Below are 13482 nucleotides of genomic sequence, written 5' to 3'. Positions count from 1 at the left end.
AATTTGTATGAGGACTAATTAATGCCACAAATCTGTCCCAATGCTGGAAATTTCAGATGAGCCTCCTCTTTTTGACCCCAGACGCCAGACACAGACGCTGTTCAAGGTGCAATTGTACTTCTGTTCCATCTTGGGTCTAGTGATCTTCCTCACTTTCTGTCTGGTGAGATACAAGTTTCCCCTGTTATATTCTGTGCGCCCGTATCGGAACAAGATGATACGCAGGCTCCCAAAAAGCTTTCTTGGTTGGCTCAAAGTTCTCCATTCGATCTCAGGAGACGAAATCATCCAGGTTGCCGGGCTTGATGCGTACGTGTTTCTCTGTTTCTTTCGCATGGGAATACGGATTTTTTTTACCATGACTGTTGCAGGATTGCTGGTTCTGAGTCCCGTGAGGTATCTATTGACCGGCAAGTTTGATAAGGAAATGACGGGGCTGCAGCTATTCTATGGCGTGATGACGGGATCAGCCAAAACAGCTGCGAAACACGACGATTCAGAACCAACAGGGTATCTGGTGGTGTGCACGATCTTCACGTACATTTTCACAGCAACTGTCTTCTTTTTCCTCTTCAAAGAGACTTTGCACATCATCAAAACCAGGCAACGCTGTCTGGGCTCGCAACGGTCGGTTACGGACCGAACAATCGTGATCTCCCATATTCCCGACTCGCTGAAAAACGAAGAGGCCTTGAAATCGCATATCGAGACCTTGGGAGTCGGTAACGTTGAGAAAGTCACGCTTGTGTATGATTACACGAAATTGCGGATTTTGTTTGACCGTCGCGCAGAGATAGTGCACAAGCTGGAGCAGCTGTACTCAAATTATTACGGACTCGAGATTCGCATTTTCAAAGACGTGGAAACCCCATCTGCGAAACTGAAACTGGATCTGCTCAGCCAGGAGCTTGATCTGGATGCCTCTGTGCCGCTCCCTAAAGCTTACGACTCGAAGAAAAGAGAAAAGAAGCGGCCTACTGGCAGAATTACTGCGTTTGGCCCCAAAGTTGATCTCTTCGACTACTATTGCCAGGAGCTCATCCAGATGGATCAAAACATTAAGGTCTTACGCGAGAAGGGAGACTTTAAGCCCATTCCTTCAGCATTCGTGACAATGGACTCTGTCAGCGACGCTCAGATGGCCGCGCAGGCCGTCTTCTCGCCTAAAGCATTCCAACTCATCACCTGTCTAGCACCGGCTCCTTTAGACGTCAACTGGGACAACTTACATCTCAGCTCGAAATCCGTTTTCATTAGAAAGAATATTGTTGAGCTAATCATCATCGCTTTTAGCATCTTGCTCATTATACCTATTCGGTATTTGTCTTCGCTGCTTAACGTTAACGCTATCAAAAGGATATGGCCCGAATTTGGTGACTACCTGATCAAGCATGAAATTCTCAGAACCATTGTGACCGGTATTTTGCCCACCTATTTGTTTACGCTGATCAACATTGCGCTTCCATACGTTATTTCCTTCCTCTCCAATTTGCAAGGTCTGGTTTCCAAAGGCGACGTTGATCTTTCAATCACCCGCAAGAACTTCATGTACATTTTCTTCAACTTGTTTCTAGTGTTCACTCTGTTTGGTACTCTGTCTAGCTACAAGGCTTTGTTATCAGACACTACGAAAATTGCGCCTTTGCTGGCAACATCGATTAAAAGTCTCTCACTGTTCTACATTGATTTGATTTTGCTGCAGGGTCTGGTTATGTTTCCGGTCAAGCTGCTTCAGGCAGGAGATCTCGCGTATATTTTTTGGGAGTACGTTTTGCGTCACTCGTGGCAGACTCCTAGAAGCTACAGAGACCTCTTTTACAAGCCCGCAATGTTTGAGGTCGGGCTCATTTTGCCCCAGCATCTGCTCATTTTCATCATTACCATCATCTACTCTGTGATCTCTACGAAAATTCTCACCTCGGGCCTGGTGTACTTCGTTCTTGGATATTACGTCTACAAGTATCAGCTTGTGTACTCTATGGTTCATCCATATCACAGTACAGGGAAGTTGTGGCCCATAGTGTTCCACAGAGTGTGTCTGGGGATGTTGTTTTTCCAGCTGCAAATGCTGGGCACTCTGGCATTGGAGCAGTCGTTTGTGCTTGCTGCGCTAGTCGTGCCTCTGCTACCAACCACGGTTGTGGTGATACTCTTCTTCAACCGCAATTACTTGCCGTTGCTGTTCTATATTGCTCTAGACGCCATAAAAACGTCGGGTGAGTCTGCAGAGACGGACGACTCCGACGAATTAGGCTCTTTTCTTGGCTCGCCCGATGGGGCTGGCCGCAAACCACGGTCCGGACGCAAGTCGGTGGTCATGCGCACTCCATCAGAGTCTCCAAGCCCTTCGCATACAGATCCAGAAGCTCTTTCTGCACACGTGCTGCGCAAACGCAGGAGCACAATTGATGAGGCGCGGGAGGCATGTCAGAGCTACATATATCCATTGTTGAAGGAACAGCTGGATGGTCCCTGGGTCGGGTTTGAGGGAGACGACATCGACGTCGTCAGGTACTACGCTACTGAGTCGCAGATCGTTTCGGACATTGTCAGACAGAAGGTTTCCTCCATTGAGTACGACTAAAGCCATGGACGGCTGGAATATCTCCGAGATCTCGGTTCTGGATTTTTTTCTAGCATAGCCACGCGATCACGCTTCAGATTATTTTTAGACATGGCGCAGCTGATACAAAATCATAATATAGAATATATTAATCTGTAACAAAGCTATCTAGCAACTTTTTACAGATATGGTTCAGAATGACAATCCGTTTCGATTAGATGACGATGACTCTGTTGAGGGACAGAGTTTGCATAATAACCCATTTGTCCAAATGGTTGACGACGACATACACCAAACATCGAACCATGCTCAAAGGAGTGCCTTTGATCTGAACGATTACCAGGACTCATACAATGAAACAGTTTCTTCTCCAGTGCGCCATTCCATCCTCCGCCCGCCTTCGAATGTTTACGACGCGACGCAGTCCAGTTTCTCATCAAACAGCTCGTTTCTGGGTTCTGAAAAACTCCCGTCCAACTCATATACCAGGCCAGTGATTTACCAGCCCTCTGTGCCGCCAATGCCTTATCAGCAAAGTTTTCCCGTGTTTCAGTCCTTTATGAGGGATGGGGATGAGCCAGTGATTGAGGATCTATTTTTCGACAAGACAGAGAACGATGGTATTGAGCCTCTCAATGTGGCTACTTCAGGTGACACCAAGGTCCAGTTGCTGGACGACAAGCACTACAGTTTTGATTTTCCAGTTCCCAAGCAGCTGGTTGCCCGCATTCCGTTTGAGGACGCCAAGAACCTGACGGAGTTCACGTATTTAAGGTACCATGCCATTACAGCAGACCCAAAGGACTTTACCAGCGGCGACCTCGAGAAAAGACACGACATTGTGAACTACCCGTTGCGGCCGAATCTATATGGAGTGAGACGTGAAACAGAGCTCATGATCGTGTGTACCATGTACAACGAGGACGAAGTTCTGTTGGGCCGCACGCTCAAGGGTGTTTTCAAAAATATTAAAACCATGTACAACTTGCCGGAAAAACGCTCTAGCGAGCATCCGTTTGGCAAAAACGCGTGGAAAAAAAATTGTGGTGGTGATAGTCAGCGACGGGCGCTCCAAGATCCACGAGAGGTCCAAGGCTCTGCTCACTTTGCTAGGATGCTACCAGGAGGGTGTGATCCAGGAGAAAGTGAACGGCGACGACGTCAACGCGCATCTGTTTGAGTACACCACCACATTTGGTATCGGACAGTTCGACTACCACCGTGGCGACGAGGGTAAAGGTTTTACAGTTCCGTTGGTCACAGAGCAGACTGTGCCTGTTCAGATGATGTTTTTGCTCAAGGAGCAGAACAAGCAAAAGATCAACTCGCACAGATGGGCGTTCAACTTTTTGTGTCCAAACCTGAACCCAAAAATTGTGTGTCTGCTGGACGTCGGCACAGAACCAGGCCCAGACTCGATCTACAAGCTTTGGCAGGCATTCAAGGACCCGCAGGTTGGAGGGGCCTGTGGAGAAATCAGGGCCATGCTTGGAAAAAAGATGAGTCCAAACGATGAGGGCTCGCTGATGCAGAAATTAGGACGCTGGGTCTTGCGGACCTCTTCTGACCTCAAATGCGTGGTGCTGAATCCACTCACTGCCGCACAGAATTTCGAGTACAAAATATCCAACATTCTTGACAAACCGATGGAGTCGGCATTTGGCTTTGTCACGGTTCTTCCCGGTGCTTTCAGTGCATATAGATACGAGGCGTTGCAAGGAGACCCTCTGGAAGCGTATTTTCATGGAGAAGATATGAAAACCAACACGGAGAAGCCTGCCGGAACGCTGGAGTCTAACATGTACCTAGCAGAAGACAGAATCTTGTGTTTTGAGCTGGTGGCCAAGAAAGGAGCGTCGTACGTGCTGCGGTATGTCCACGACGCGTTTGGGGTCACCGACGTGCCCGGAAACATTGCAGAGTTCATCAACCAGCGGCGGAGATGGCTCAACGGGTCGTTCTTCGCTGCGCTCTACTCGGTGATGCATTTCTACCGGATAGTCCGTTCGAAACACAGCTTTGGCCGCAAGCTCGTCCTGCTGGTGGAGGTGGTGTACCAGACCGTCAATATTGGTCTCTCGTGGTTGTCCATCTCGTTTTATTTTCTGGTCTTCCGGATATTAACTTTGGGACTGGCTGACACATCGGTGGGGTTCAAGGCTGGCAACATACTGGCAGTGGTGTTCCTGTGGCTCTACATTGCAGCTCTGGCGCTCACGTTTATCATTTCGTTTGGCAACAAGCCCAAGGATGCCAAACGATTATACCAGCTCGCTTTCCTGCTCTTCTCCATAGTGATGGCCTACATGATTTTCTGTGTGATTATGCTGACGATCGCGTCGGTTCACACGATCCAAAGCGAAATCGCAGCCTCTACGAAAAGCAAGGTGCTGGCCTACTTGGAAAACTCCAAGTTCCGCGACCTGACTGTGGCACTCTCGTCCACATACGCACTGTACGTTTTAGGGTCATTGCTGTTTTTCGAGTTCTTCCACCTGTTTGGTTGCAGTCTGCAGTACATTTTTTTGAGCCCGGCGTACATCAATGTGTTGAGTGTTTTCGCGTTCTGCAACATCCATGATATTTCTTGGGGCACCAAGGGAGCACTCAAGGTTGAGGAAGTGGGCAAGAAAGAGGCTAATAAGAGCGAGCGTTCGAACGAGCTGATCTTATCAGAGGCTTTGCAGGACCCCGACGAGCTCTATCTTCTGGCTAACAACAATATTTCCAAGCCTGAGGCGGTGAAAAAGGAAAGCACCTTGAAAACTTCGGAACGGAATTATGCCTTGGGCAGAACATACACGGTGCTTGCATGGCTGGTGTCAAACTTCATAATTTTGGTTCTTGTGCTGCGAACGGGGGGACTGGACGACTACAATGATTACAAAGACTCGGGCACTAGCACCACTACTGCCACCACCAAGGTGAAAAGAAACGTGGACAGTAAGAGCTCTAACAGGTTCATGACGTTCGTGCTTTGGTGTGTGTGCTGTCTGGCGCTAGTTCGCTTCTTTGGCGTGCTGGTCTACAGACTGGACACTTTTTTCCGCAAACGTCGCTACCACAAGCACCCGGTGATCTAAAAAAAAAGATTCGGATTTAATTCTGCAGTGCGAACTAATAAAAAATAGGTGCAAAAATATTCGCGCATGCCGAACCGATCAGCTGACGTGAAACGTATTTTTTAGTAATCATTGACTAAGTGTATCTATTGAATAATATAGGAGTGTGTAATCTCATAACTCGTAACTTCATCACATTAGTTTATACCAAGGAGCTCATCCTTCGGTATCGGGGAAACTAGCGCACCGTCGACAGAGTGTGATGTCTTCTTGTATGGATGAGGGTGCTGCGAGTACGAATGGTGGCTTCTATGTAACGTTCCGTGCTTTCTGTTTCCGCTCTCTGTGGACCTTGTTGATGCAGATCTCTGCAGATTGCTTGGAGGGTGTGCAGAATCAATGTAGGAGTCTTCTCCAAAATAGGACGAATACGAGCTGTCATTGCGCGAGAGGTTCATCGAAGCAGGAATGACCGTCTTGGAGTTGTACATGGAATCGGGCGAGGTAGCCAGCACCGATGCTGGAGAATTAAGATCGAAGTCAGACATCATAAATCCGGAACCGGAGCCAGAGGCTTGCGAGCGGCCCAAGAGGCCATTGACGGCTGCAGCTGCTAAGCCCGCCCCGGATTTAAATCCGCTCATATCAAACTGTGCGGGGGTCATCGAACTGTAATTATCGTAGGACTCGTTTTCCACAGGCGGTTGAACTGCATCCATTATAAGACTCGTAGGCATAGGACTCATATGACTGAAGAAATCGTCGTTCTTTTCCTCTTTGATGTCATCGAGACGCGTCGAACTTGTTTGCTGCTCAAACATAAATTCCGCGCTGAAGTCGTTCTGGGGTAGAGGCGAAAACGGATCGTCCGATCTTGGTGTAAGCGAATCTGGCGATGAATATGGGATGAAGCCTGCGGCGAGCTCCTCCTTCTTGGGAGCTGGCTGGGGAACAGTTGACTCCGAAGACTCTTCAAGACCGCTGTCCTGAGACTCGGTCTTGGGGATGCGGCCCTGCCATTGCTCGGGATTCGTCTCGCTGTCAGAATGGTCTACAACGTCCGACTTGTCAACGAGCAGCGAAATGGCCTGGTTGATGGAGATTGGAACACCCTCGTCGTATTCGTTGTATGTGATATTTTGCGCAAATTGTTGCAACTCTGCGGTTTTATTGAGCTTCACCATTTCCGAGAGATTAATCAGAGCCTTGTTAACTATGCGCAGTCTCTTTTCGATCAGTTCCACATAATCGTAGGAGTAGCTTTTATCCCTGCTTTTCTTACGCTCAGTATAAATGCAGATCTTGTTATCAGCTTGACACTTCTCGCAAGGCTGTTTGCCAGAACATTTGGTCTTCTTGAGTCTGCAGGAATCACAAGCCTTGCCGACTCTCTTCTTCTTCTGCTGCTGGGCTTTTCTGTCGCCGTACCGGTCAGGCGACGACAACGTGGACGATAGAGGCATGGTCAATTGTATCTGTGGAGCCTTGTAAGCGTTTTTGTGGTGGGTTGTGGTGCACTTTGGACCATATTTATGTCTGACTAAAAACCCCTCGGTCGGCTTACATAGAATATACCGAAACCGAGCAGATAAATTAATAATCGGATATAAGCTGCATAACAACGTAAAGAAATCAGAATCTATGCATCTGTGCAGCGTACTACTATTAGTTCTGTTGCCAGAACGATCGATCAGTTGATGTGCGGCATTTACAACGTGACTAAAATATGGAGGTTCCGTACTAATCTATAAGCGTTCTTTTTTTATTTATCCGAGCACTTAATATGCTTCCCCCTTATTTGTGGAACTGGTTTGGGAGAGAAGCCGGAGTGGACAGACAAGATTTCTTGTGCGATTCTCGCTTTCAGTAGCAACATGTAGCTCTTTAGAACTTGCAACTTTAGTGGCCTGGCATTTTCTCGTCCGAGCATACCTGCATCTTGTACTTTTTGTCGCTAATTACCCACTTCACCTCATTTGTCGCTGAGCCCAACCATCGGCGGTCGGTTTCTGCGCAAATGTCTCCCGTTCCACCATGGTCAAGTTGCTACCTACTACAATCCGCGGATTTACTAATCTCGGGCTGTGCTGCTTCTTGGCCAGAATCCACTACTTAGATGAATAATATACAGAAATTTATTGTACAACCTGATGGGCGCTGTTTTGAATGTGCTGCTGAACATCATAGCAGTTGCCATCCAGTTCCCTCTGCTGGTGCTGCACACCCTCGGCCTCGAAAGCGTGCTTGCGTCCTTCCAGTCACCCTTCAGCAAACCCGATAACGTTTCGTCAACCGTACCGCGGAAGTCCCCAGAAGTCTCTCCTACAAGGAAACTAAACGGAGATTGTCGCTTCCACGACAGAATTCTCGATGCAGTAGATATCGTGCAGATAGTGCATGCCCATGGATACAAAGTGCACGAACATGTTGTCCAAACTAGAGACGGATATCTGTTGTCAATCCACAGAATAATATCAAAGCACGCACCGAAAAACGCGCCAGTTGTGTACATGCATCATGGTCTGCTCACCAACAGCGAGCTCTTTGTGCTGGGGGACACCACATCACGTTGTCTTCCGTTCCGCCTGCTGGAACTGGGCTATGACGTTTGGCTAGGCAACAATCGCGGGAATAAATATTCTCGGAAACATCTCACGTTTTCCTCACGCGATGTCAAGTTTTGGGACTACTCGTTGGACGAGTTTGCTATGTTCGACATTCCAGACACTATAGACTACATTTTGCGCGCTACAAACCAGAGAGATCTCACCTACATTGGCTTCAGCCAGGGCTCTGCGCAGTGTCTGGCTGCCTTATCATTAGATTGTTCGCTCAACTCTAAAATTAGACAATTCATAGGGCTCTCCCCTGCAATGATTCCTAAAGGGCTCAGTCATCCACTGCTGAAGTTTTTTGTCAACTCTGCGCCAAACCTTATGTACAGACTCTTCGGACGTCGTGCGATTCTTCCGTCAGTTGTTTTTTGGCAGAAGTTGATGGGCCCGCAGTTGTACCAAACCGTGGTGGACAGGTCTCTGGTGTTTCTTTTCAACTGGAAGTCGCACAATGTCTCGGAATCGCAAAAAAAAGTTGGCTACGCGCATATGTTCTCACCTTCCAGTGTGAAAAGTGTGATCCACTGGTTTCAAATTATTAGCAGCGAAAGATTTCAGATGTACGACGAAGGGGGTGCTTCCGGCTCAAAGCTGGTGTATTTGAGCGGAGCTACTTCGAAAACTAATAGAGTCGCACCATTCCCTACGCTGACCATCACCACCCCAATGTTGCTCGTTTACGGGATGTCAGATTCCCTTATCGATATCGACAAGACCGTCGACCAGCTCTCCTGTCCGGTACAGGTTGTGGGTATAGAAAATTACGAGCATATGGATACCCTTTGGGCCTCGGACGTGGAAGACAGAGTCTTCCTACCTGTCATCAAGTTCCTGGCTAGTTATGAATTAACAGTTCGCTAATATACTACAAGTACAATATAATGTTGTGTCAATCCTTGCAGTCGACCCCATACGGATGCACGAAGGCGGGTCCTTAGAAGCTACAAGGAGCTTCAGATGGTCCACTGCACCCAAGATTGACACGTTGTTCTCCAGTACAAGCGTAAAGACCGAAGTCTGGCACCGGAATCCGTGATGTCCTGGGTCAGAGCGCTCCCGAAAGAGGCTCAACCTCGAAAGGATGCGATAGTAGTGCCAGCCTGTCTGTGGTTTTGCGTTGAAAAAAAAAATCATGGAAAATCGCTTTATATAGCATTCTGCGGCCGGGTAATCGTTTCCCGGTTTCAACCACAATCTGCCCTGTGTTGGTGATGAGATGATCTGCAACCACTACAGTGTGCAGCGTCAGCTGGGTATTAGAGTTTTACAGTAATACGTCTTTTACGAAATGAAACACATATACTGCCTCCCCTTGCTTCTCGAGTACGATTGACTCATGAAAAATTAATTTTTGAAAAAAACCCCATATTTTTCTTGATAAACTGTAAATGATATCAATCAGGGCGCCAAGGGTATTCTGGTCAAGAAAGCTGTTCTCCACAAGCGTCGTTTCGTTTTCAAATGTCAAGATCGAATCTGTGACCCAGTTGAAGCCGCGCCAGTTTCCCCAATATGCCCAGAACCCGCACTCCTTTTTCAGAAACCTCGTCTGGCAAGCACCCCCTTCGAATATTTTGGTGGTCAAGAAACCGCGGAAGGAGGATGTGACATTTGCCACGGCTCAGTTTATCTCACACATCCACTCATCCTATCCTAACTGCACGGTGATAGTTACCGAGGAAGTTGCTAGGGAATTCAACGAAAATCCCGAGGTATTCAATAAGTCCGGCGAAAATGTCAAGCACGTTCTTTATACGGGAAAGAGCGAAGAAATAGTTAGCAAGACCGACATGATCGTTTCTCTTGGAGGAGATGGAACTATATTAAGAGGCGTCTCTCTCTTCTCAAACACTCAAGTACCACCAATATTGTCTTTCAGCTTGGGAACTTTGGGATTCTTGCTTCCCTTCGATTTCAAAGATTTCAAGGAAGCTTTCAAACAAGTGTTCGAAAGCAGAGCCTTGATGCTGCGCAGAGAGAGATTGGAATGTCACATTGTTAAGAAGAGTACAATTACAGACACGAATCCAAAATCGATGTACAAAAGTGGCTCGGACGAACTATCACAGGTGCACGCCATGAACGACATCGTGCTCCATCGCGGGTCACTGCCAAGCCTGATCAACCTGGATGTTTATGTGAACGGCCATTTCCTCACGACAACCACCGCAGATGGTTTGATTTTTGCCACGCCTACAGGATCAACCGCCTATTCTCTTTCTGCTGGTGGGTCTATGGTGCACCCGGTGGTTCCATGTATCCTACTCACTCCCGTGTGTCCAAGATCTCTTTCTTTCAGGCCCTTGATTCTCCCATCTATTTCGCACATCAAGGTAATCGTCAGGAGCAAAGGTCTGAGCGGGCATGATTGCTCCGCAAAGTTGTCGATCGACGGGATCCCTCAATTGAAACTCAGCGCGGGCGACGAAATACACGTTATTTCAGAGTCGGGATCCTTATTGGACCCCTCATGGAACCTCCCGACCTCCATATCACTGAAGAAAAAGACCACGACTGATGAAGCCAAAACAGGTCTTTGGTGTGTCGCGCGTACTAAAGGTGACTGGGTGACAGGCATTAACAATTTGCTGGGATTCAATTCCGGCTTCAAAAGCATAAACGACGCTCATCCATAATAATTCTAGTTATTCTCTTTCAGATAGTTGCCGTTTCCGTTGGATGCGGGCGTTATAGTAGCTTCGTTGGATTCTTCCTTGTTCTCGTTCTTTTCGTCGCGTTCCAGCTCCCGCACCATATCCTCTGCAACCTCATTGTAGTAACTAGCGGGTATGATCGAAGGAGTTGGCTTCTTCTCGGCCTCGTTGTAGTCAGTTGAGTCTTTTGCTCTAACCGCATCCTCGTCCTTATCATAGAACTCGTTTTCGGGAACGATTCGCTCGTCGTGCGCTTTTTGAGAGCCACCTCTGGTGTCGATGGCCTCCTTAGTGTCCTCCTCAGGATCGTCGTCAAAGTCCACAAGGTCTGGTGGAACCTCTTGCATTTGAACCGAAGGAGCATGCTTTGTGTTTTCGAGATTGGCAAAAACTTGAGTCAGGATTCTGTTCAGATACTCTGGAGAGTTGGCATTGTGCATGTTGGATGGTCTCACGTCCAGCTTGTAATCAGGTCCGAAATATTCGTAGTAGTCGTTGAAGGGCAACTCGGCGTCCAACAATGTCTCGTTCAGCAAACCGGTTTCGAAAGCCCATGTTCTCGCCACATTCCTCATCGTGTATCCACCGCCACCCACAACCATCGTCGGCACGTTGAACGACTTGACAAAGTTCACGCAGTTGGCGTGTCCGCGCATAGAAAGATTGAAACAACCAAGCTTGTCTCCGGAAAGCGAGTCTCCACCACACTGGAGAACAACAGCAGAAGGCTGATACCAGTCCATGATTCTCTGGATAACGGGCTCGAAAATCGACTTGTAGGTGGCATCGTCGATACCATCTCTAAGAGGAATGTTCACAGCGTGGTATTTTCCCTTGCCCACACCAATGTCTCTGAGCTCACCAGTACCTGGGAAAAATTCTCCGTACTTGTGGAACGAGCATGTCATAACACGATCCGTGGTGTAGAAAGCTTCCTCAACGCCGTCACCATGGTGCACATCGATATCAATATACAGCACACGTGGATGGTATCTGAGCAGCTCGATGATGCCCAAGACAATGTCGTTCACATAACAGAAACCCGAAGCCTCGGATTTCTTGGCGTGGTGCAAACCTCCAGCGTAGTTGATGGCAATGTCGCACTTTCCTCTATTTAATCTAGCGGCTCCTTCCATCGATCCTCCTCCAGAAATACCACAGTACTCAAAAAGTCCGTCGAAGACAGGACAGTCGTCTCCCACGTTAAACTTGGCTTGTTCTTTGGTAAACATCTCTAGGTTGTCTGGAGTGGCTCTGGCGAGGAAGTCAATGTACTCGTCGGTGTGAAATTGACACATCTCCTGCTTAGTGGCCGGTTTGGCCCGATAGATCTCCATCTTTTTATACAATCCGTAGTTCATGATCAGTGAGTGCGCCATCCTTATTCTGTGTGGCTTCATTGGGTGTCCAGCACCGTAGGCGTAGTTGCCCACGTCGGAGTCATAAAAGTATGCAACCCGCTTCTTGCTGCTAGTGCCCACTTTCAGCTCGTCAAAAGGTTTTAGCTCAAAGATCATTCTATCGTGAGAGATAAAAAAAAACACCAACTTTCTACAACTTAAGGGCAACATGGAAAATGTTGTTTTCGGTGCGAGGTGTACATACTTTTTTTTTGGGACGTGAAGAGCTAGCTATGAGGGAGGAAGTGCAGACTTGTTAATTTGTTTCTGCAGGGACCTATAGTTCGTGATCTCCTGAGACAGCCTCTCCTGGAGCTGTGTTTCCTGTTGGAGCTTGCGGTAAACCGAATCGTTCACTCGGAACGTGAGACCAGATCCGTCCTCAGAAGAGGCACGGATTGGTAGCAGCCACTCCACCCAGGTGGTGCCCATGATGGAACACCAATTTTGCTTGTACCCGAGATCAAAAATGTTTCCTATTTCATGAGAGCTCCCGTTTGAACGATATCCCTGAGTTTCGTACGATTCCAGCGTCGTTCTGTTTATCAGTAACTGGTATATCGTGAACAGCGTGAACACGGAAACACATAGCCACATGACGGCTCCCAATACAAAAACGAACATGGTATGCAGCGAAAACTTGTCCAGAGAAACGCTTTGGAGATAGTAGATCTTGTATAGACAGTATCCTGAGATAAGGGTGGCCAGCCCCGTGTAAAATGACGTATAAATTAGAAATTGAACGAAAAACTTGTGGTTTTTGAACCCTATGCAATCGGCGAACCATGGACAATGATGGTCCATCCGGAGAATGCATTGCTCGCATGATGAGCAGTGGTGGCATCTGTCAGGCTTCCAAACTCTGCACTTATTGCAGAAACGATAGCCTCCATCTCTTTTCACCATCACTGTGTTTGACTTGAGGAATTCTGGAGGCTCAGGACGGACTTCTGGGCCAGGCTCGAGACAGCAAAGCTCAGGGCATTCTGTGGGCGAGCCTGGACCCACCGCCACCACCAGGTAATATGATATCAAACACAATGCCTCGAGTATTGTAATAATAACAAAAATGGCCAACCTGCTCGCTGACCCATCTATCACATTAAGGACCATTTTGAAAATTATCGCATAGTAGGACCAGACAAGTAGTGCTGTGCACACAAACTTGGGGAAGGTTGATGCAATAGT

General features: G+C 47.8%; 7 protein-coding genes across 7 annotated transcripts; 4 read left to right on the top strand and 3 right to left on the bottom strand.

The window, feature by feature from the left end:
- Nucleotides 1–40: 40 nt before the first annotated feature.
- HPODL_01833 (uncharacterized protein) lies at nt 41–2584 on the top strand (the record flags this gene model as incomplete). Its single annotated transcript, XM_014078357.1, has 1 exon — nt 41–2584. One exon carries the CDS (start codon nt 41–43, stop codon nt 2582–2584), a length of 2544 nt encoding a protein of 847 aa, XP_013933832.1.
- A 166-nt stretch (nt 2585–2750) lies between these two features.
- Nucleotides 2751–5646, top strand: HPODL_01832 (chitin synthase; the record flags this gene model as incomplete). The annotated part of the gene is made up of 2 exons (XM_014078356.1): nt 2751–3541; nt 3573–5646. The coding sequence occupies 2 exons, from the start codon at nt 2751–2753 to the stop codon at nt 5644–5646; spliced, it is 2865 nt and encodes a 954-aa protein (XP_013933831.1).
- Nucleotides 5647–5822: 176 nt separating this feature from the next.
- Nucleotides 5823–7088, bottom strand: HPODL_01831 (Fluconazole resistance protein 1; the record flags this gene model as incomplete). Its single annotated transcript, XM_014078355.1, has 1 exon — nt 5823–7088. The coding sequence occupies one exon, from the start codon at nt 7086–7088 to the stop codon at nt 5823–5825; it is 1266 nt and encodes a 421-aa protein (XP_013933830.1).
- A 687-nt stretch (nt 7089–7775) lies between these two features.
- HPODL_01830 (lipase C16A3.12c) lies at nt 7776–9101 on the top strand (the record flags this gene model as incomplete). Its single annotated transcript, XM_014078354.1, has 1 exon — nt 7776–9101. One exon carries the CDS (start codon nt 7776–7778, stop codon nt 9099–9101), a length of 1326 nt encoding a protein of 441 aa, XP_013933829.1.
- Nucleotides 9102–9628: 527 nt separating this feature from the next.
- On the top strand, nt 9629–10876 carry HPODL_01829 (Mitochondrial NADH kinase, phosphorylates NADH; the record flags this gene model as incomplete). Its single annotated transcript, XM_014078353.1, has 1 exon — nt 9629–10876. The coding sequence occupies one exon, from the start codon at nt 9629–9631 to the stop codon at nt 10874–10876; it is 1248 nt and encodes a 415-aa protein (XP_013933828.1).
- A 5-nt stretch (nt 10877–10881) lies between these two features.
- Nucleotides 10882–12411, bottom strand: HPODL_01828 (Histone deacetylase RPD3; the record flags this gene model as incomplete). The annotated part of the gene is made up of 1 exon (XM_014078352.1): nt 10882–12411. One exon carries the CDS (start codon nt 12409–12411, stop codon nt 10882–10884), a length of 1530 nt encoding a protein of 509 aa, XP_013933827.1.
- A 114-nt stretch (nt 12412–12525) lies between these two features.
- On the bottom strand, nt 12526–13407 carry HPODL_01827 (Palmitoyltransferase for Vac8p, required for vacuolar membrane fusion; the record flags this gene model as incomplete). Its single annotated transcript, XM_014078351.1, has 1 exon — nt 12526–13407. One exon carries the CDS (start codon nt 13405–13407, stop codon nt 12526–12528), a length of 882 nt encoding a protein of 293 aa, XP_013933826.1.
- Nucleotides 13408–13482: the final 75 nt, after the last annotated feature.

Source organism: Ogataea parapolymorpha, chromosome VI (assembly GCF_000187245.1).
Source record: "Ogataea parapolymorpha DL-1 chromosome VI, whole genome shotgun sequence".
Classification (NCBI taxonomy): Eukaryota; Fungi; Ascomycota; class Pichiomycetes; order Pichiales; family Pichiaceae; genus Ogataea; species Ogataea parapolymorpha.
This window is presented reverse-complemented; position numbering and strand designations above follow the sequence as displayed.